Consider the following 24180-nt stretch of genomic DNA (forward strand, 5'->3'; position numbering starts at 1 on the left):
CTACTCATATGCGTGTCCCACTCACTCCTCTGGGTTTTCTGTGTCTGTGGTCCTAAACATCTCCATGTCAGTAGTTGCGACCATGAAGTCTAATAGACCAGTGATTAATTACTCATAAGCCTCGTTATAAATCACATGTTATTTATGAATGTTCTACCATCAGTGAATTATGTTTCATAAATCCCAACTGTTTTATGAATGTCATTATGTCCAGGGAAACAGATAAATTATGATCACTTCATTCAATTACTGTGGACAAAAAAAAATTATACACTGAAATCGTTGCGAGTCCATTCGATTTTCATCATAGTGTTTGTGTCTAGGATACAAGAAGTATCAAGTTTGCTTAAACGACCCAGGATGTACAACAACAAGCGGAATCTCCAAAAGAATAGGTCCTCGAGGACCTACGAAAGGCCGTTTCACGAAGTTAGCGATCGCATAAACGTCCCGATAATTGCGCCCAGGCAGTAATTAGTTCTCGGTCCCCGAAAGCTGGAGGATCTACGGGAATAACGGGAACGCGATAGGCTTCGCAATTAATCTGAAGAAATCCGTGTTTTCTCTTGGCATTAACGTTGGCGCTCCTAATGGCGGAATAGCCAGGTGCTGATAGCGAACCGATTCCGTTTTTGGAAACGTTCACAGGGATTTTCGAATTTATCTGACGAATTACCGGATTGCGAGATGAATCATACTGAATTTATGTTTATTGTTAGCTTTTTTCGCTTTAAAATTCTGAATCGGCGGAAATTTCAAATGTCCACAATATGAAAACAATCCACAATCACCTGCATACATAGTATTCCTGACTTTTGGAGAATTATACACTGCGCAAAAAAATTAATGCACATTCTGAAAATCTCAATTTTAGTGAAAGTTAACTCTACATTGACTTTTTAACTTATTTTTTATGTTCTCTCGGGAAGGTTTTGAACGAAACAAGACACATTTAATGGAAGAAAAATTCAGGATTTCACCGAATCTTATGTGAAAGAAGAGAAATGAACAATTTTCAAAATACTGATAAGTGATGTAATACTTGGTATTTCCACCCCTTGCGTTAATTACAGCTCGGCAACGACGGTTCATACTCAAAATGAGTGATCTTAAAATGTTCTCTTCTAATCCTTCCCAGATTTCTCCGAGTTGATTCCTAAGTCATTAAGAGTAGCTGGATGATTTTCTGAACTTCTCAGCCTTCTATTGAGGTTGTCCCAAACCTGCTCAATCAGATTGAGATCTGGACTTCTTGCTGGCCATTCCATTCGAGAGACTTCAACCTCTTCAAGGTACTCCTGAACGATGCGCGCACGATGGGGTCTGGCATTATCGTCCATAAAAATGACATTTTCACCAATGTATGGGGCAAATGACACTACATGCTCTTCAAGATTGTTCCTTATATACTTATCAACATTCATAGCTCCATTATCAATGACCACTAGGTCTGTGCGAGCAGTCAACGATATTCCACCCCATACCATAATCGATCCTCCCCCGAAACCAGTAGTATTCAGGAAATTGCACTGAGCATATCTTTCATGTGGACGTCTGTATACAAGGGAACGTCGATCACAATGATAGAGGCAGAATCTAGACTCATCTATGAAGAGAACTCTTTCCCAATCGGCCTCTTCCCAATGGATATGCTCCCTGGCAACATCCAAACGCGCCCTTCGATGGGCTGGGGTAAGAGCTGGGCCTCTTGCCGCGACACGAGGCCTTAAATCATATTCTCTGAGGCGATTTCTTATTGTCTGAGTGCTAATTTGCACCTCATGAGTTTGCTCAAGCTGAAGATACTCTCAAGTAACGTTCTTGAATGGCAGGTGTTACCCGTGGTCTACCCTGTCCTGGTCTTCGGACATTCATACCTGTCTCCCTGAATCGCTGCAACATTCTGGACACACTTGTATGGGAAACTCCAAACCTTTCTGCAATTCTTGTGTATGTCCACCCTTCTTCTCGCAAAACTACCGCTTGGGCACATTCCTCTTGGGTCAAATTGCGTGTTTCGCGTTGCAAAGCGATCGAGTGTAGAAAATCAAACGAAAGAAAAACTATTTATCACTAGAATTGATCGATGATTTTAGAATGGAGCTAATACATTCAAAATCTGATAATATCATCTTTTTTTATTCCTGCTGGAAAAAAAATCTGTATTGAAGAAAACCGTTGAAAGTGGATAACATATGCATGCATAATTCTGATAAAGATAATTATCATTGAGAACACCTTCAGTTGTAGAAAAAATTTGAGATTTCCATACTGTGCGTTAATTTTTTTGCGCAGTGTAATTCCCAGATTAGATTTATGAACGATCTACCAACTATCTGTCATCGACCGAAATCGTGAGCCTTACTGAACCTTACATCATGCCACATTCTGAGGATCATTAGAATAGATTTCAAATCATACTTCATTTCAATCATTCATTGTGTAATGAAGTTACTTGGAACCTCAGCTTCAACTCCTCGTCCTATCCCAGTTCTACCTTTCCTAGGAGTACGATTCTTTGCTGGCGTGCAAACCAGAGTGGAGAACAGTTGTCCCCGATACTGTCTGGTTCTCCTAGTTGGAAGTACGATTCATTGCTAACAACAGAACGTAGAACCGTTCCTCACCACCTTCTCATTACTATCTATATATCATTCCAAGAAAAAACTTTTAGTTATGTGTAATAGACTGTTTCCCATTCCACCTAATGTACTGTAATTTTCATGACCTGAGTTTGAATCCCTTTGAATCGGTGGATTTTTAGAGCTGTAAAATAGCGCCTATTGTTATCCTTATTAAGAAACAAAGAATTCAATTTGTGAACTCGGATTTTGTTGGTTGTTAGTTATGGCTAACACCCTATATAACAAAGAACCTTGTCTTCAAATCGAAACCGCCAGGTTAGGTTTGCTGTATGAAATAGAATCAATATTCAATAACTCAAGATGAAAACTCTTGGATTGATCTTTAATTTGGCTCATTTTCTAACCCTTCTAATCCCTCACCTACAACTAAATCCAACTTCCGTTTTTAAAATAAAAACATATGCTCACGGAAAATGGAATGTCACCAAAATCTTGGTTTTTTTATTTTGTGGTTATCAAAAAAAAAACATGAAAGTCTCTTAAAAAAATAAAATTACATAATACTCAAGAGGAGTCCACGCCGTTTCAGTGGTCAGTTCAAAAAGCGGAAAGGTGTTTCCTTTGTCAGGAAGAAATGATTTATATGTAATTCACTTTCCGAGGTGAAACGATTTTTTCATTGAATTTCCACATAAAAAAATTTCTCGAAAAATTTCGCCATTCCCTACAATTCGAAACCTGCTGATATTGAAAAAAGACTTTCGTGAAGTGCTGCCATCTTTTTGACGAAAGTGGAAACTATTGTAAAATTCGTAACTTCTACTGATCGTTCAAGTGTTCTGGCAACTCCCCACATTTTGGTAGTCTTTCCCCCCTTACGGCTTATACGGTGGGCGAGAAAGTCTCGTGGTATAAACGCCTTTTAATTAGAAAAAAACAAAGATTATGGTAGGATTCTCTTTTCTTATCAAATTTTTACTCCAGACTTATGCCAAATCCTGTACAATAATAAAATCATTCATTATGTTTATCATTGGGACCTTGGAATCCTGGAGTTTTTCCTGATGTTATTCATTCTTTCTCAAAACATGATCACCTGCATCTCTCCCTTGGAACATTGAATACCCCATATAACCCTTAATCATCTTAAAGTCTCCTACAGGATCCCACTCACAGGGGTGGAGCTGCATAAAGAAAGAGTTGCTATCTCATAAAAGATTATAAGTGTCAAGGTTGCGAACTCTTTCATCAATTCGGCAATCTTAAGAACCAAGTCTCAGGCGGTGCACCGGTGCTCATAGCAGGGTAATGGGCGTAATGGTGCAATATACAACAATTACCAAGTTAGGCATATGGGACGCATTCGGAGATGTTTAGGCCCCTACGGGGCCACAGGGCAACTCATTATATGCTATCAGGCTAGCTGTAACTTCATTGCGTACTCTGCACCCCTCTGGGTGGAGAGGGTGTATCGCAAGGTCGACTATTGCGAAAATGGCAGATCGTTAATTTTGGGGGAGGCTTGTTTTGTGAACCGTAAAAGGCCTGGGGAGAATTTTCTGAAATTCGCATCTGATAAGTGGAATTCAGATAAGCTAGGGTGTTCCAGAAAAAAGTTTTAATAAAGGTAATCGAAAAAGCATTATTTTCATTTTTCAAATGGAAATTCCATTTTTTATGATTGCGTTGGTTTCTGCGAAGAAAAATAATGATAGTGTTCTAACATGTTTGCTCCTAAACTGAATAATTCCTGAGTTATTTAGGAGAATTAATGTCGTACGTAGAGTCAAATGAATAAAATCTCCTTCATATCAATAATCAATGGTCATAGAAGATAAATTATCCTAATAATAGTAACAGCTTTAATAATCTTATCTGAAATTTTTGTTTTCCTTATTCAAATTCTGTATTTTGCGTTTTGCCTCAATAAATCAATAAATCGATTCAGAAAAGAGGTCTGTCTACTTGTGGATTATTAGGAAAATTTATCTTTCATGACTATAGATTATTGATATGAACAGATTTCATGAATTGTACTCTACGTACGACATAAATTCAAAAAATTCTGAATAACTCCAACGAAATCCTAAAAAAATATGGTTCTGATTTGAAAAACGAAAGGTATGGGCAAATCTTGATCTCAATTTGTGGCACAACATTTGGAGCACCCTGTGACTAGTTCTTCAAAATTCAGGAAATGTACAATATTTCCACGACAAAAATGTGAAAACGGTTTGTGCTTAAGATACTCCGAATAAAAATAACGAGCATAATACTGAATACGTACGAGGATGTATTGATATCTAGTTAGCCTAGACCAATTGCATGCATAAAAAAAATATTGCGTTAACAAAACAACGAACAATTACTCATTAGAAGTGTCAGTGTGGAGTTTGAAGTCAAAAAAGTAAACCAGAGTTACGCAATAAATTAAAAGAAAGAAGATGTCCACCGAAATTGTGAAAATGGAAAAATTGGAGTATCGAGTCATCATCAAGTATTTAAGAGGGTTAAGAGGTAAGCAGATTTACGAAGATATGCTTAATACCCTTGGAGATCAATGTCCTTCGTATGAGACCGTGAAAAATTGGAGTGCAAGCTTCAAAAGAGGTAAATTTATTGAAGATGATGACCGATCGGGAAAGCCAGTTTCTGTGTCATTCCCCGAAAATATCGCTGCAGTTCATGACATGATTTTATCAGACCTTCGAATTGGGCTAAAACGGATATCTGAAGCACTCAATATTTCATAGTTCACGTCAATTTGGACATGAGAAAAATTGCTGCAAATGGATCCCCAAATGTTTAAATGTTGACCAGAAGCGTGCAAGGGTAGAAGCATCGCGTTCGATCTGTGCTCGCTTTGAAAACGATGTAAACTTCTCAAACCGAATTGTTACTATGGATGAGACTTGGGTACATTTCTACGATCCAGAAACAAAGTAACAATCGATGCTGGTGGGGGCACTCTGGTTCTCCAAGATCAAGTTCAAGTTTCGTGTCGAAAAATCTGCTGGAAAATATCTTGCTTCAGTTTTTTGGGATTGCCATGGAGTAATCATGATTGATTTTTTGTATAAGGGTAGAACAATAACCGAAGATTACTATTCCACATTACTGACCACTCTACGGGAAAAAATTAAGGAGAAAAGGCGCGGAAAACTATCCAGAGGTGTTTTGTTTTGCAGGACAACGCCCCTGCACACAAATTTCATGTTGCCATGCAAAAAATTCGTGATTAAGGGTTTGACTTACTAGAATACCCCCCTTATTCACCAGATTTGGCTCCATCCGACTATCATCTCTTTACTCAACTGAAAAAAAGTTTAAAAGGTCGCAAATTTTCTTCCAACGAGGAGGTAATAAAAGCTGTGGAGGTCCGGTTTGCAGAGCAAGAAGAAACATTTTTTTTTCAAAGGTCTAGAGATGTTGTAGGTTCGCTGTAATAAATGCATCCAATTAAGAGGAGAATATGTTGAGTAATAAAATACTTTGACATTGAAATTTTGTTTGGTTCTATAGTTGGCTAAGAATTTTTCAATATATCCTCGTATATTCCTATTTTTTTTCAATTTTCCTTTGATATTTTGAAAACTATTCTAATGAATATAATGGTTTTAACAGAAATGTATTCGGCATTAAATACTCCTTCATATAAGAGACGAAAAAATGAGAAAAAATTTTTTGCGCAAATTTATTTTTACTTGTATAACCGGAAATGCTCAGTAGGGACTTTTCAACAATTTAATAATCCACATTTTCAGGTTTCCAATATATCAGAAACGTCTAATAGGCACTCAAACTTGGGATACCCTGTTTAAGATATAATAATAGCTACGTTCAAGAGATAATCGCTTTGCAAATTTAAAGTCTGAGAATGAAGCGCAGGGGTAGTGCTGAATGCTCACATAGTTGAATTTTATATTAATTGGATATTCCAACTCGAAGTTAATGGGTAAACAAACATTTCCACCCTTCAGGTAGATAGGTACCCAGAAGATTATGATCCATCTAGATCTACATCATCCCCGCGCCAAAACAAAGCCGGAAAACAGAATAACAGATAGACAGATCCTCGACCGCGTGCAACAAACTAGCACGAACCGAAAATTTTCAATTAAACAAGTTTCGCGCATACAAAGACACGACCATTATTCCTCAAAATAAATATTTAGTTAGGTAATCTACTTCCTGATACAATAGAAAATCAGGACCCCATCCGAAACACACAACACAGCGGGTTCATTATTTCCTCATAGGAGAAACAATACAAAACCGGGAATGAACCCTTTTCCCGACCTCATGCACTCCCGTAATTCAGTTCGTTAACTAAGGAATCCTCGGGGAACCTCACAGCCAGTGCTCCGTGACAGGGTTTGTTGATTTATTTGCATGGAGTCGCGAGAATTTGAGGTTTGTCGAGGAGTTGAACATAAGTTTGACGGTGTGTGTGTGACACCATACACCTTTTCTGGATGGCCCCTTTAGACTTCGCAGGTCTGGAGGTGTCCCGAGGGATTTGTTCTGATTGTGCAGGTCGCGCCAGAGTTCGCTCTCGTAGTCTGAAACCACTTTTGAACTCCGAGTCTTATTGCAGAGATAGTTTCATAACGAATATTTGTCCTATTTGGTATTTACTAGGTGGAAAATCATTTTCAGTTCAATCAAAGTGAAATTTCTACTTACATGAAATTTCTATTTTCACACACTTGTTCTTAAGAACAAAAGCGGTATCATTTTTCATTGAATTGACGTGGACGATGCTTAAGGAAAATCCATGATAAACTAGAACTGATTTCAATGACGATACGTTTCCAGAAATTAATATACATTATCAAAGAAGTGAATCAGAAGTCTCTGGTATATCTAGGATTGGAATTTCAGTCCTCTCTAAGCTGAGCTGGAGTGTTCATATTGATATAGCTTCTTTAGCCTGTTGCAATCTGTTGGCGTTATAATGAGATCAAAGAAATAGCAGATATGCTGACAGCTAAACACTCAGTCTTCCACAGCGTGACAAGCAATGGAACTATTGTTGATGTAGAAAGAGTCCAGTCGCAGCTTAATATCTGGTCTCTAAGGATCTTCAATCATTTCTATAGTTTCAATCACAGAACTGAAATATTTGTATATATCTAATCTAGAAAAGTATTTGAAAAAAAGAAATATTCAAATTCACATAATGTTGATCAAAATCGATACTTCGATCTTGTTAGAATCAAGAAAATCAGGTAACTGTTATCTGCATTATGAAACTTCTTTTAAATACGCTGTTTCAATTCAAATCATCAACGCACATCTCTACCAAGACTAAATAACCGCCTGTAAAAACTTTCCTAGCGACCGCTCGTTCAGGTACCAATGGTACCATCTGCCGTCCTGGTCCCATAATAATAATAATAAACTGCTTTATTTCAGATAAACATCTATATTCTGCTTGTTTTTGGGTCTTCGTTAGATGTACTTTATGATATGTATAGTTGCTGTTTCTTATGTTGTGATTTAGTTTATGTGGGTTGTAATGTTCAGAGAAGAGTTCTTTGTTTTTATGCAGGAATAGAAGACATTCTTGGGCATAGATAGTTAGCATTTTGTTACTCTTGAAAATTCCACGGCATGAGTCCAATCTGTTCATGTTGAAGATGGTTCTAATAGCTTTCTTTTGAAGGATAAACAGTGGTGATAGATTTCCTGATCCATAAAATAGTATTCCAAATCTAAAGATGGATTCTACTGTGGAATAATATACTGTTTTCAAGGTATTAGGGTCAGGTATCTAGATACAACTTTTAGGCCATAAATATGTCTTGAGATTTTTTTTGAGACATAATTAATATGATGTTTCCAGGTCAATTCTATGTCTATGTGAATTCCGAGGAATTTCGCATGATCTACCAGTTTGTATGGTTCATCATTCAAGTTGATCTCATTTTGGTGTTCGGTCGAATGGTGAAACAACATTACATTGGTTTTGTTTTTGTTTAGTAACAGATTGTTGTTATTGAACCAAGAGTTAGAAAGATTTAGTACTTCTGAAGCCGTAGCCTTTAGTTCTGGCCATTTGGCTTTTTTGATGAGGATGTTTGTGTCATCAGCGTAGTTAATGATTTCTCCTTCTATATTGATTGGTTCTAATTCTTGTTCGAAATCATTCAATTAAACGATGAACATTATCGGTCCAGCTATTCCTCCTTGAGTAATGCCCATTTCAATTTTTTGTTTACTTGATCTAAATGTTTTTCCTTCGATTTGAATTTCAGTAAAATGTGATCTATCTCTGAAGTACGATTCTACCCATTTCAGAACAGGTCCTCTTAATCCGATTCTCTTTAATTTTACCAGAAGGTTATCATAAACATATCGATGAAGCGTATATACGGTTGTCTCTGGTATATACCAATGAGAAATGAGATTAATTTGTTTTGAGACTAATTTCAGTTGAAATTTTATTTGGATAACGATAAAGTGTGATACGAAGATAAAATCAATTATGTCCTTTCTTCCGTTAAGACTCTAGCTTCCGAAACAAAAATGGTAGAACTTATAATCATGGTGGAAAAGAAAGCCCGCGTCACCTAGTTCTTGAATGGAAAATTACAGCAAGTTCATTCTTATTTTTTTAAGCTGGAGATTGAAATCCGACGGCAACACGTCAGCTGGCCCATATATAGTTTCGGTCTTATTTGACCTGTCTCACCCCTATTAGATGCCAAAAGGCGATATTACGTATAAATATATCCCAGCGCCAACTTGCAGGAAACGAGATCCAGTTTTTTTACTGTCAAATGGCAGTATGTATCATATTGTAGGAACCGCATTTCTCGGTGATCATGCAGTCTAGTGGAAGCTCCGGAAACGTTTGAGTTCACGGCAGGGACCGTTGCCCGGACACTTGCTTTGATCCCCTACGCTCGAGATCTCGTGTTGAAGATCTCGCAGTGAAATCATTTCATAAACAATAAATCAAGTCGAAGTCTTCATTCGGTACCTTGGCAGCGTATCATATGATGAATGATATTCAAATTTCAAGCGACGAGAATTCACGCATATAGCGCACTCCTTATCGAAATGAAATTCCTGAACGTTCTCCCCGTTCCTGAAACACCGGAAGGAACCAATCCCGGTCTCAATCCGACCTTGACGCATCCGTCAACGTCCAGGACCCTGGGACAATGCAGCAGGACCGACGACATAACTCGATAAGCCGACAGGAGTCGTATCAACCGCTGCCGTAATAAGGAAGTCGAAATTATAGACTGCAACTCCGGGGTGGAAAAATCCAAGTGAAGCGTGCTCGGATATTGCAGGGGGGTAAAGTAACAAAGCGCGTCCTCCACCCCTATTTTATGCTATATGATGCGGAACACCATTAACCTTATAATATATCAAGTTTCAAGACGTTTCTATATAAAATTCATCTTTCCCGGATCTTTTTATAGCAAGACGGTTCTGGATATTGTGCAGCGAGATATTATTTATGGAGAGAGATGCGTTTTCATGCGAGTGCAAGCAACTATAAGAATTTTTCTGCAGATCTAGTACGGAAATGTTCACCTCAACAGTATTTTTTATGCTTAAAACAGATTGAATGAAAGTAAACCTTGTGATTTTCGTCAAGTATCGACCACGTAAATCCAGTAATTTTTTGTGGGAATTTTCTGGGAGCAATATTTCCACTACGACTTCAGGAATCATCATCCTACATATACTCAAGAAAAACAAAATTTTTACTCTTGAATTTGAAAAATCTCAAAATGTGCACAGTTTTTTTATTACAGAACTATACATGATTATACATCATAGAAAGGATACCTCCTGTATTACCATCTTAACGAGTCGTCAGCTACCTTCACAAGAATCAAATTATGGTATAATATCTTGCCCAAGCATTACAAGAAAGTTAACGCAAAATGGTTTAAGATGAAAGTAAAATCCAATCTGAGAGGTGGAAAATGTTTCTGTCTTGTTTTTTATTGTTATTATGATTTAAGCCCAAGTCATACCGCTTTTCACATGACTTCATAGATATTTTAATCCAATTAAATTTTCTCACTCTCTCTAGTAGATTCTCCGGTATCAGGCCTGTAGATGGAATGGTCTTGATATCTTTCAACTTCCACTGTCTCCTAGTTTGTTGCTCGAGGTCTCTGTATCTAGAAATCTTTCCAATTCAACTTTCTAGTATTTTGTTGCTATTTGGAATAGCCACGTCTTTATTCTCATCTTTATTCGTCAATGTCAGTTCTTGAAGTAAAATCTTGTCATTAGCATCATGTATATCAGTGCCCTGGAACTTTTGGCATCCCCCGGTGTAATGAATAGTTTCATATGTTGCACCGTCATAACGATAGCAATCCGCCACTGAGGCATCCTTGGCGATATATTTCATACAATTCCTTGTTTGGATCACTTGATCTTGGATGGCAGTGATTAAGCCTTCTTAACCATAAACTTCTCTAGGGTGGAAGTAGATAATTCGAAGTGCTACATTGTGTCTCTATACTCGTATACCTTAATGGAGCATGGGCCCTACAGGAAGACAAAATGTGAATAACAGTTACCTCCACGTACTACAAGATGTTGGTGTGGCCACTTTCCACTTTCGTTATATACTTCTTACACCATCTAGAACTCCATGTTGCCCCCTTACAAATACCTCCGTTTCCAAACTTTGTGAACCCCTTTGCATCGAATGACTGACGGTTAAAAAGGAAGCGTACCTATGTCATTTATTGGACACCTTGAGGAAACAGGTTAGCCCACTTCTTATTTTCAACATAAGCTATGTCTTGATTCTTGTATTCTGCATTTCTAATGGAATTTCAGTGTGCGGAAGTGCTTGACATGTTACATAAGGCTGACGGTGAATCGAATCTAACACATGGCACTTGCGCATGGGTAGTACTGTACAAACCAGTCATGATATTGTAGAATACCTGTTTCGATGCGGCCTGTGGCTAGCCATTAAGGTCATGAAATGAACCGAACCTACCTTGTTGAGGAAAATATGAATTGATTTGGATCTGAACACATAGCTGAAGAACTGTCTGGTTATAAAATTTCTGAAAGTCATCTATCTAAAACTTATTTTCGTTGTGAAAACCTGATCATTTCTGCCGCTCCATCTCTCGTTGCGTTTCTTTCATCTTGAAGATTACGTTCTTCAATAATATAAAAGTTGAGTGCTGCATCGGCTGAGGGGTCCTTTCATAAATAACCCCCACGCGAAATATTGGAGGTCGAGTTCAAAGAGATTTACCGTGGAATTGCGTCTTTCGCCACCTTTTATCATCGGACGCGAATCTGCAGAATTATTCAGAACCGTCTGCGAAGTTTCGAAAAAGAGGGAAGAAGTTTTGCGTCGATGTCCGGGTTTTTCCAGGAATGAATCACGAGAGATGGGAAGGAACGCAGGTGCTTTCTCAGCCAAAAATGCGCAAATAATTCAGGATTGTCCCATCCAACTATTAGTCATGTCATATTACCCCATTTGGTTCTAACAGACTTCCATAATCTACAGCAGTTTCTCTTAAACGCTATTATTTCGTTAATTTTTGAAAAGAAGTTTCGAGTTATTCATAATAAATTACTCAGGAATTGAAATAACAAAAACTCCGCTGGAAGTTGAATGCTAACCTACCAAACCCTATGATCAAGGTTTCGTGTGTGAATGTTGTAAAAATAAAAAAGTATGATTGGTGAAGCAGAAAAAGAATTGAAACTTGGCTCGAATTTGAACTCTTCAACTGTTGAAACGAACTCTTTCATTTTCGAGATCATCATTGATGACACCAATAACATTACGAAGAAGAAGTTCTACGTATCATCTCCAGCTTCCATCATTTAGGCAATTTGCTGTTGATCATATCACAAAACACAAAGGACATTTATGACCGCAAAACTTAAAATTGTTCTTGTCAATATTGTCAGTTTTCTATCATACCGCACTTTCATATCACCATTGAAGGATAAATAATATTCACTGAAGGACATTTCCTCAGAAAATTGATGAGTATTCATAAAAACCTCACAATTACATGAACCTAACCAACACTTGCGTGTACCCATTTTGACATTCCTACAGTCGCATCACTGGCATCTGTCAAATTAAAAGTCCAGTCTCTTCGATAACTCAAATTTTACACCAACGTTAAGGGATCTTAGCGACAGCTTTGATGCCTCTCGCATAATAGACCTTATATAAGGTCTCAGTGCAATGCAACCCGGTTTAAATCTACATTCTACAATCTACCCTTGTCATCTTTCCTTGTGCCACAACTCGTTGCAGAAATCGTCGTCCGCCATTATTTCCCAGATCCAGATAATAACTACGAAACTTCAGATGTAAACAATCAGATCGTCAAGAAATTAATTCGGGTTTCACGAGTCTATCTTCTCTGAATAAACAGCGTGCAGAAGCAGGATGCAAACCTCGGCAATACAAGTGGAGGAAGCGATCCATCGTTGAGAGGTTGGCAAACATGGAACAATTCCGACAAAGATTCTGTTTATTCATCAAAGTGATGAGTTCTTATAGAACGACTGGATGATCAGAGCAGCACTTAATTAGGAGATTGGTAGCTGAGAGAATACTTGGCAGAAAGGATTTTTTTTATTTTGTTCAGTCATATTTATCATTTTTCTGACTGCGATTTCTTTGGAATATCGTTCACTGAGCAAGAGTTTGTCGTGTTCTTTGGGGAAATTCTTTTGTATCGCGTAACCCTTCAGCTATTTCTGAATGAAATGAAAAGGTGAAGCTCCAAAACACATATAATGGTAAAAAACTAATCCTGATAAAACTCATGTTATTCAGTTTCTTCCTTTCATCAAGTATCGGCTACATCTATAACTCACCATAGAGTTTCTTTCTATCATGACAATGTTCGGACAACTATTTGATGTTTAAGAATGATCCCTAAAATTTATAGTGTGCCCTTTCCTTTGACAGCTGTCAAATTGTCGTAAAAAATCCTTACCGAACATTTCAACAGTGCAAATATCTCTGAAAAATGTCAGAGGAAACACTTCTGCGAAAAACCGTCAAGTTCTTGGAAGAAGTCAATAGATGGCAGAAAAATGTCAGCCTTTACAATTTCGTTGTTAAAATGAGATATCCCCTGTACGGAGGCATGTTTGCGTCCTTGGTTTACGCCTATGTGAAAAGAGACTTGTGGATGCCCAACTCAGACGAAATCAGAAAACAATTGCATTACGAGAATTCGGCAACGAAAGAACTCTTCGAGAAATTAAAGGAAGACTATCGGAATAAATTGACCGAAGAGATGATGACTTCTGCTGCCATTGCTGCTTCACAGTAAATTGGAGCAAATCTACATCACCAAATAACCTTTTCTTTTTGATTGTTATTATTAGTTGAATCATTTTTTTATTCTGAATAGATTGATACATTAGTTTCATGAATTTTTACTGTTTTTGTCAAATCTACTATAGCTTGTATGATTAAAGAATAGTTGTGAAACTTCTGTGCAATAGAAAGTAGAAATTCTTTGAATCCTTCAATGAACCCATTTTCAGTTTCATAGCTGTAGTTCGAGAACGTGAGTAACAACAAATCATAAAAATTTTTATGATTTTAGCTGCGAAAAAACTAAATCCTTCTTGAAGGAAGAACTGCAGCTCCGTTGAGAAAAATTATTCGAACTTCCCCCAACGTTTTTGATCCTCAAAATGAGGTGGCGCTAATTCTGGGATACTCTGAATATCACATGTGGTTCAGTGTCGTCCAAATTATGTAATATTCTGCTGTTCTTCACATTTAAACCTTAAAACTATAACCAATTCAAAAAAAATCCTAATTCGCTATCACTCATTTTATTCTCTGTTACAGTTTCCTGTCAAGATGAACACCTGGACATCATGCCCCGTTTCAAGGTTGTGTCCAAAGCAATCGGCGAAAAGATGGCCCTCACGTGTAAACCTGTCGTTCGAGATACAAGTCTCATCACTCAGATAGAATGGTTGGACCCCAAAAACCGAAAGATAGACTCAAACAGCAGAAACCATATGTATCTACAGGTAATAATATATGTATATTACATATAATTAACAACAAGTTGGGCAAATGATTAACGTGTATTCGAGAATAGCCGACGTCAAAATCATTCACGCGGTGAAAATATCGGTTAGAACAGTACCATGTGCCCATCTTTGAAGGCTCTGGGTGTCTAATCCATCTGATCTTTCATGTTGTCCCTTCTTTCATGTTGTCCCTATGAAAACCTTACCGCAACCACAAGGAATTTCTATAAATACTTAGTTTCGAGACTCGATTGATTTCGTCCTAGACAGAAGTGTTTTTTTATTTGTTTCCCTTTGGCCCTTGCAATACTTTTGTTAAATGAAAACCCAAAAGAACACTATCTAGTTGTGAACGAAACGTCAGGTGAAATAATCAGAGAACCATGGCTAAAAATCAGGAAATATTTGGTATTCACAAACTATAAATAAACTTAAGTTTTTTTTAATACCTATCCTCGCACAAATTCCACTTTATAGAATTAATAAATCTATTATTTCAGAATCTACCAGGAGACATTGGTTTGATGGTAGTATTCCCATCTCTGAGAGCTGAACACGCTGGAACTTACACGTGTGTAGCGAAATATGCAAACAGTGTAGATTTGAGAGCAAATGTAACAGTCGAAACTTATGGTAAGTACTCTGAACGTCTTCAGAATATGGTATTTTCGAAGAAAATACCATAAATAGAATATGGCAGCAGTTAACTTATACCTTTCTTTCAGAGGACATAACCTTCGTGAGCGCTCCAGAGAATCAGTACCCCATAATCAACACAGACTATACCATCAAATGCGAGGTCAAAGGCAATCCTTCCCCCACCGTTGACTGGTACAAGAATGAGGTTAACATTGTTACCCAAGAAAGATACATCGTTGTCAACGGAGGTCTTACCATAAAGAATGTTAGGGAATCAGACGATGGAGTTTACAGATGTACAGCCGTTGTTATATCCACTGGTCAGATTAAATCTACGGAAATAAGGGTATGTAAATTGGTTCAGAAAGGTTTCTTCATGTATTAGCTTAAAACCGCGGCTTCGCTCGCTAGCTAATATATCATTAGAATAATTCAAGAAACAAAATTAGCAGAAAATCAACAAACTTCACTGTGAAAAATGAAATCCAAAAAAAATAATAATCAAAAATCAACATCAAAAAATTAATAAGCATATGTAACGAGAAGCCTTACGATGAAGACAATTAAAAACAAACTCCAATTAACGAAAGATTCGCGCACTTGTGTTATTACGATCATCGTTCAAATTGAAATGATCATACCCCTTGCCTTGAAGTAGCCGTCACGTTTCTTGCCTAAATTCGTATTTACTTAATCTGCCATATCTCGCGAAATATGCTTTAGAAATGTACACTGTAAAGAGTTTTTTCATCAGAATTAAATGCCGCTGACAAGGGTCACATGCATTTTCATATTATTTCATTCAATGCCAATCAAAAACCCTCTTCAAATTCAATTATTTTGGATTGATTTAAAAATGTTAAAATTGGTTATCGTGGGTTATCCTCAGAGGTTATTTGTATGCCTTCGCGGACTTTTTATTGGAACTTTTTGAGCTCTACAAAATTGTACTTGATCGTTTTCCTCTATAGGGGTAAGTCTTTTCTCGTACAAATATTTCAATAGTAGATTCTTGAGGTCAAAAGAAATACTTTTTCCTTCCTACACCATTTTTGCCGATTCGGCCCTGATAAAAAGATATAGCCATTTTGAGTTTTCATAATGAGCTGTGCCACTCCTGGAAGAACAAAATTACCTTCAGAATAACTAGCTGAATCTGTGAGACTACAAGCCTTTCAAAAAGAGTTGCGTTCGGTCAAAGTAGGTACCGTAGTACGCTATTTTTCGAATTTTACAGATATTTTTTATTTTTGAACAGCAAATTACGAGAAAATATGAAGAATACTTTTATTTTTCAAAACGTTCAAATATTCATCAGATATCGACCATCTTAGTTTCAAAATAGGATTCTTTAAATTTTTGGTATTTTTATGGTACGTAATGGTCATAATGAGAAAACTGGAAAGCATAGGTGATATCTTGTGTTCAAAAAAGATTCATCAAATAAATGAAAAACTATATTCCGAAATTCATTTCATTCGCTACAACTGTTTGTAAGATGGAACTAAAAATAAAAATTTTATGGTTATTTTATGGTTTTTCAACACCCTGTATTTTTAAACCGAGCCAATTCGGAAAAAATGGTTTTGAAAGACTATTTCATTTGACCTCAAGAATCAACTGTTAAAATATTTGTACGAACCTTAGCCTCCTACGATCCTTTTGAACAAAAACACAAGGATTTCCACATTTATATCATTAGTAAGGAAAGGAAGGTATCTAGTGAAAATCAAAAACCTAAAATATTCATCAAATCATAATTTGCACTTGGTTATAAAACACTCATCTCGTTATGAACGGTGAAGCTCTCTCACCTTACATTCATAGTCCTTTCGAGAAAGTGAGGAGAGCTAATGTAATGCTCATTTACGGTTCTATTCAGACCCCTTTTTGACGAATGCTGAAAGAACCCTTATCACAGGAGATCAGAAGAATCTTTGGCAAAGGAAGTTCTATGTAAAGCCATCTCTTGAGGGAAACATTGAAAGAGACGTATTGAGCCCAGCCCGCTTCACGTTAGGTTAAAGTTATTGTTCACAAGAAGTAATAGGAAACTACACAACTCTTCCTTAGATCATATATATATTATAGGTCATTTCGTATTGAAGTCCCGCTGAGGGGCATACAATCTATGAATCTATGAAACAAACTTTTTCATTCCTCTCTTGTGCTTTATCTTCCTCCCTTATATTTTTGACGCTAAAAATTTTCCTGCTACTTTGTGCCAAGTTATTTTTGGTGGAACGCTTCATTTTGATTAGTTCTACCTTCGGTAAAGAAAGCTTCACCTTCAAATGATGCACCTGCATAGAAGGAAATGATTAATAAGTATGCGTTTATTGAAAATAACTCAGTAATTCTATACTGATTTTGAAGTTCAAATGTAACTATTTTCTTTACCATTGGCTAGACTGAAAAAATAAATTGCAATGCTGCCGAAGGTGAAGTTCCAGTTTAACTTCCTCTATTACGTAATAATATTCAACAAAGGAGAGGGACATCATTTTTTAGGTTGATTCTCACAAGTCAAACACTGTATCAAATTCTGATTTGTCTGCGCTTCGAATTTGACAAAATTGTTTACGGTCATCGATATCTTCCACCAGCAGGGTAAGATAACTGCTCAATGGCAAAACATGCCGAGAAATAATCACAAATCATTGGCGAATTGGTCAATTTCTTGAACAGACCCTTCTAACAAAATCCTGTTTTACGATATGACTAATGAATCAAATCAATCAAATTCTAGGTTGAAGTGCTCATTCCGCCAAAGATCGAACCAATACCAACAGTATCAGTCACAGAAGGAGAATCGGCCATTGTGAAATGCAAAGCCACTGGAAAACCTCCACCGAAATACACGTGGATCAAAGTAGGCACTTCTGAGGATTTGAGGAAGGCCGACAGGTTCAATGTGAAAGAGATCACCGGCGATCTTCTAATCAGTAGGGTGGAATTCAACGATCAATCTTCGTACAAATGCGTGGCTGAAAACGAAGCAGGCTTAGCAGAGACTAGCGTTGATCTGAAGGTGAGTCGAAATTTTCATTCGCAGTTTTAAGGAGAAGAAAGATGATAACAAAAAAATTTCATGGTGTCTTAGTTCTTTCATTTCGATAAGAATATCCCCAATATCGAAAATTTTTTCTTTGCAGGTGCTTGTAAAACCCAGAATTTTCGAACTGATCAATGTAACCGCCCCAATCCATTCAGAAACGAGAATAATATGCAAGGCCAATGGCAGACCACCACCGAAAGTAGTTTTCCAGAAGTTGAGCAACAAGGAACCATTCGAATTCGGCAAACAGACCAAGGACAAAAGGATCAACTTAGATCAGACGATAATAACTGAGAAAGGAGAGAGCATGAGCACATTGGTCATTTCGAATTTGAACAGGAGCGATGATGGACTCTACAGATGTATCGCCGAAAATAAAGCAGGTAAGCTCTTATTCCAATATATAAAGTGTTTCATAACCTGTGCGCCTGAAAATATCAGTTCAAATGTCAACAAAACAGGACCTGACTAACGTTATTGGGAAATTTCCTGTTTCAGGAACGGCAATACTGAACGGACACATAACTGTAGAATTTCCTCCGACTTTCGAAAGGACTAAGAACTTCCCGCCAACCTGGACCTGGGGTAATAGACCCGGCAACATTTCATGCATTCCCGAGGCCATTCCAAACGCCACCATCAAATGGATGCATGGCGGTATCGAGATTAGGGAATCCCCCAATTACAAAATCGTCGGTACTTCCCCGCGGTCCAACCTCATCGTGTATCCTGGCAACGAGAAGAGGTACTATACCACATACGAATGCGTCGCTACCAACAAACTGGGTACGGACAAAAAATCTTTCCCGCTTCAGGAAGCTTTCAGGCCAGAAATGATAAGGCAGGTGAATCCGCACAGCATCACGGCCACTACCATCAAGTTCAGTGTTACTGGTCCAATAATAGAGGATGGTTTACCTTTGAGGACCATAACGGTGCAGTATAAGCCGGAGAGGGAACTGACCTGGGATTACGCAAGAAATCATACCTGGAGTTTTGGTGAGTTAGTTACGATTGATACATTTTCAACTATAATCCATTCACTTTTATTTTAGCACTCGGTTGGCCATGGAAATTTGACACATTTCACTCTGTATAGTACGAAAATGTGGGGTTATGACGCTTGTCAAAACATTTGTGGGTTTTAAATCAACGCTATGTTGCCCGTTCTACGTAAAAGTTTCTGTTATTACGTATTTTATCACAATGTCGAATCTCTTCGGAAAATATGTGACGAACATAATTGAAGTTTATACAAACTGATTTAAGGCATACCAAATCCAGTTATTTGCATGGAAAATACAAGAGATCAGTATAATATCATAATATGCACTAGCTTTAGGAGAGTTAATATTCGTTACCTTCTTTGGCTTAAGTTTGAATACGTTACATCAGTTGTAGATTCCAAAAATATCAACCCGATCATGAAATTCATATGATGCAGTGGTTGGGAATGGGTATCTCCCGAAGGAATTAACAGATAATTACAAGAATGTTAAATTCTTCAAGAAAAAATCATCTTGCATCAATATAAGTAAAAGGAATTAAAGGAAGTTTCAAGTCAAGATGAACTTCACCTTTGAACAAAAATTTCACATGAATAAACAATTAGCAGGACAACTGGCGCGTATTTGTGGCTGTTCATCTTAATGCATTGATATAATAATAATAATTAGGTATTTATTGGTACCTTAAGACATTTACAGTGTATAGGACAAGTCAAATGAAAAATAGAAAAATCAATTCGCGGGAACTTATTCTACGATGAAATTAACCGAAAATCCTGTAGTAAACATTTCACATTACTTCACTCAAATATAAAATTCTCAAAAGTCACCACTTTTTTGGGTCTCCCAAAAGAAGGAAATTCTTCGTCATCCTCTTCATTTACAATATTTCTGATTGTGGAAATATTCAGCTGAAATATAAGTCGTTTAGATTCAGATGAAACGTTATATAAATTCTCTTGAATTGAATATGTTCGCTACTGTCTGACTTATTGTGGATTTTAGAATATCAGGGTATAACTATTTGAATGAGCGGACCTGAATTATAAATAGCACTTCCTGAAACCCTGTCTCTTCAATTACATGCGGCATTTTCGTAATATTAATTGATATAAGTTGTGGCAACGTCGTTATGACATTTACATTTCATAAGTGCCAACCTTACTCCGTTCTAGTTACAAAAACTTGAGAAAATTATTTCATGGCCAACCGACTGCTAAAATAAATGTGAATGCAGTGTAACATTTTTTGTCTTTTGTCTTCTGGCCGAGATTAGTCGACAGGGGTTGTCGACATTCCTGTTTGCTGTAAATATTCATTCTTAAATCCGTCTTTTTTCAGGAGCGCCTTACATACTGGAAGACCTACTCCCCGAGGTAACCTATCAATTCCGGTTCGCCGCTCGCAATGACGTCGGCATGGGTCAATGGAGTAACACCGAGACCATCTCCATGCCGAGAAGATCCGAACCCGCCGAGCCCAAGATTCTTCTACCAGCGCACAGTATAATCGATGACAACACCAGCAGCAGACAGGACATGATTGCAGTGAGCCCTTACGCTGATCGCTACGACATCAGGTGGAACGTCCCTAACAGCAACGGTGATCCTATCATTCGGTACATCATTAGGTATTGTAAGGTGAGTAATTCTTCCAACTGTTGAACACCAAAGATCGGAAAAATAGCCTCATAATCACACTAATCTGCTTATAGACGGCAACATTAAAAAAAAAACAGAATTTTGCTGCCTGTTGAACCATACGCAACCCTTGGGGGGATTTTTCCTTCAGAGACTTAGCCTGAAATCGAAAAGTGCAGTTGTCAATTAACTATCAAATTCAAACATTGTTGCCAAATCGCAAGAAACCTCCTGAACGCTAAGGAGTCATTGGGGATGTAACAATAACCAGAAATAAACTGCTCCACATGAGTTAGGGATATTGACTTAAGTTGCAAAAAAATATAGGTAAAATAAGATTTTTGTGATGAAAATTCATATTAATATAATTTCAAGTCACAAATTAATTTTAGCCTGTAGGTCTGCAGCGTATACAGGGTGGTTAAAAAAAATCGAGTAAAATAACGAAATTTTATTCCCAGAGAATTCAAGCATTTTAAAACTATCAATACAATGTATGGCCCCCACGGGCATCAATAACAGCTTGACATCTTGCATACTACACACGAGGTTGTTGAACATTTCTTGAAGAATTTGGTCCAGATCATTTAAGGATTCTGGGGTAGGTTGATGATTATCTAATCTTCTTTGGAGCATATCCCATGCATTTTCTATGCAATTCAAATCTGGTGAGTGCGGAGGCATTGGTAAATGTGGAATACCAAACTCCTCGCGCGTATTCTCAACTATGGCTGCACGGTGCGGTCTAGCGTTATCGTCTAGAAATTGAAAAGTTTCACCAATAGCAGCGTTTAAATTTGGCACAACATTGTCAATGACATGCTCCCTATAGTGTAAGGCGGTCATATTTCCAGGACAGATGTGTAGATCTGTGCGCCCGTTGAAACATATCCCGGCCCATACCATAACACTACACTCTCGGAATGGATGGACTTCTTGGATATACCGACGATTACGGGGTATGCGTGGGATTGTCCATACCCTTATTCTTTGAGAATCTGAAAATCGTCCATATCTGGATTCATCAGTGAAAAGGACACTACGCCATTGATCGTTCCAATTGATATGTTGCCTTGCACATTCCAGTCTTTGACGCTTATGGTCTCGTGTTAATGGATCTCCTCTTAATGGACGTCTAGAACCTAGATTCAACTCTCTCAAACGTCGTCTGATGGTTTCGATGGAAACTTGGACCCCATCTGCATTTTGAAGAGTATTCCGTAGCATTCTACACGTATAGATGTAGGGTTTCTTCTCGCCGAAACGGTGATGAAACGATCCTGAGCAGATGTTGTTTTTCGTCGTCCACTAAGCCTTGGTCTTTCCAACACGGAACCTGTCTCCCTGAACCTATTCCAAAGTCGAGATATCACATTTAGGCTGACTTAGAGCCTTTCCGCTACAACAACCTGAGTTAGGCCACCCTGTAGCATTCCGATAGCCCTATTAGCCTCAGCGTTTGTTAATTTACGATATCGATTGAAATTTATTTTGGGAGGATTTTGCATCTCTTCACAAACCTTTTAGGGCTTTCACTCCCAATCTCTGAAACAAAATCAATTAAAAATGAAATCAACGATTTGCTCCTGCGTGAATTCTTGCACTAATTTGTCAGGAGCAAATTAACTAGAAAAAATTGTTGCCTGACAATGAACTCAAAATAATAATAATTTGGCAAATTGTTCGGTAGGAATAGATCATATTTGGATCAATTTATTAAAGAAGGAACTGTCATCCGGTAATTTCAAAATTAAATGAATCAACGTTTCTGTGCAGTCTCTGTTTCTGTGTGTTGACAATTAATGTCAGACAAAAAGCGACAATTCCAGAAGATTTTCAAAAGTAGATTTTTTCGTCTGATGAAGGAGTCTGATATAGACTCCGAAACGTTACGAAGAATTATAATTTCAACGTTATTTATTTTGAGTTCATTGTCAGGCAACAATTTTTTCTAGTTAATTTGCTCCTGACAAATTAGTGCAAGAATTCACGCAGGAGCAAATCGTTGATTTCATTTTTAATTGATTTTGTTTCAGAGATTGGGAGTGAAAGCCCTAAAAGGTTTGTTAATTTACGTCTTGGCATTTCCAGAAAACTCGTTTCAAATTGAAGCCGTTGATAATCTGACTTCATTTCAAAATAAGAATATTCATGAAGCATACGCAAAGAACCAAACTACAGAAAAAAGGCGACTGATTTTTATTGGATCGATTCAAGTTGTTATTGAGTTTTGAATGATTTTGCAGCGATTTTCTCGAAGATTACATACTTTTAAAAACGATTCAATACGATATCCCTAACTCTTGTGGAGCAGTTTAAATCCCTGCAATCATATTATAATAAATTTCCATTCCAGACTGAAAAAATTAACGGAGAATGGCGGGACAGCGACTGCAGCGAAGAAATCGAACAGTCCGTTCAATACACCCACTACGAATTGACGAACCTGTTCGCCGACACCACGTACAAGGTAGAGTTGAGGGCCCAGAACGCAATAGGGGCCAGTTCGCCGGCGCAGATCAGAATAAAAACTGCCAGAGGTGAGAACTTTTATCGATACAATTCCAACGAGGTCGCTCAAAGTCAAAACCTCGACGTAGCAGGCGGTTCCGATAGAGCCGTTCTCGATTTGGTTTGTCTTTCAGTTTTGTTTGCGCGTTTTTTGTATTTCTGATTTAAGTTTGATCTTATAGAGTTTATTCACATCGCGTTTAAGTTAATTCTGGTTCTCCATGTTTCAATTTATGTTGAAATTGTACTAATTTCGGGCATTTCCAACAATTCTTCAATGATGTCATCAACACTTGTACTGAGTGGGATATTTCAATACATCACCAATTCTGGTACCGTTACTAACTGAATATTTCAGAATGGAATTCATATTTACAATTTACAATTCCATTTTGCTAGTTTGCCAATTTTTCATCCATCCAATCTTCCCTATAATCTTAATATAACTGGAAGTGGTGACATAACATCACATTTTCACCCATTATCCCAACAAGTTAAGGAGCTGGGTGCCAACATTTATATATGATTTGTTCGTACGGGAAAAATTATTAATATCAATGCGGAACATGAAGCACCACGACTGCCACCATAGGAAGCCCGCGTTGCCAATTGGCAGCGCTTCAAAATTGTCAAAATTAGAAAGAACTAGAAAATCATCGTTGTTTGGACTGATCATCTCAAAAAGATGCTACAGACAT

The 24180-nt window shown here is 37.5% G+C and overlaps 1 protein-coding gene across 5 annotated transcripts in view; it reads left to right on the forward strand.

The window, feature by feature from the left end:
* LOC123310223 (fasciclin-2) overlaps nucleotides 1-24180 on the forward strand; it is a 405219-nt gene that overhangs the window by 370816 nt on the left and 10223 nt on the right. For all 5 annotated transcript variants that reach the window (XM_044893671.1, XM_044893672.1, XM_044893675.1 and 2 more), the window contains exons 2-9: nucleotides 14437-14624; nucleotides 15128-15260; nucleotides 15353-15612; nucleotides 18016-18297; nucleotides 18422-18707; nucleotides 18823-19323; nucleotides 20673-20971; nucleotides 23328-23511. In XM_044893671.1, coding sequence (XP_044749606.1) covers nucleotides 14437-14624; nucleotides 15128-15260; nucleotides 15353-15612; nucleotides 18016-18297; nucleotides 18422-18707; nucleotides 18823-19323; nucleotides 20673-20971; nucleotides 23328-23511 — 2133 coding nt within the window. The remainder of the gene's footprint in view (nucleotides 1-14436; nucleotides 14625-15127; nucleotides 15261-15352; nucleotides 15613-18015; nucleotides 18298-18421; nucleotides 18708-18822; nucleotides 19324-20672; nucleotides 20972-23327; nucleotides 23512-24180) is intronic.

Source organism: Coccinella septempunctata, chromosome 3 (genome assembly GCF_907165205.1).
Source record: "Coccinella septempunctata chromosome 3, icCocSept1.1, whole genome shotgun sequence".
Lineage (NCBI taxonomy): Eukaryota > Metazoa > Arthropoda > Insecta > Coleoptera > Coccinellidae > Coccinella > Coccinella septempunctata.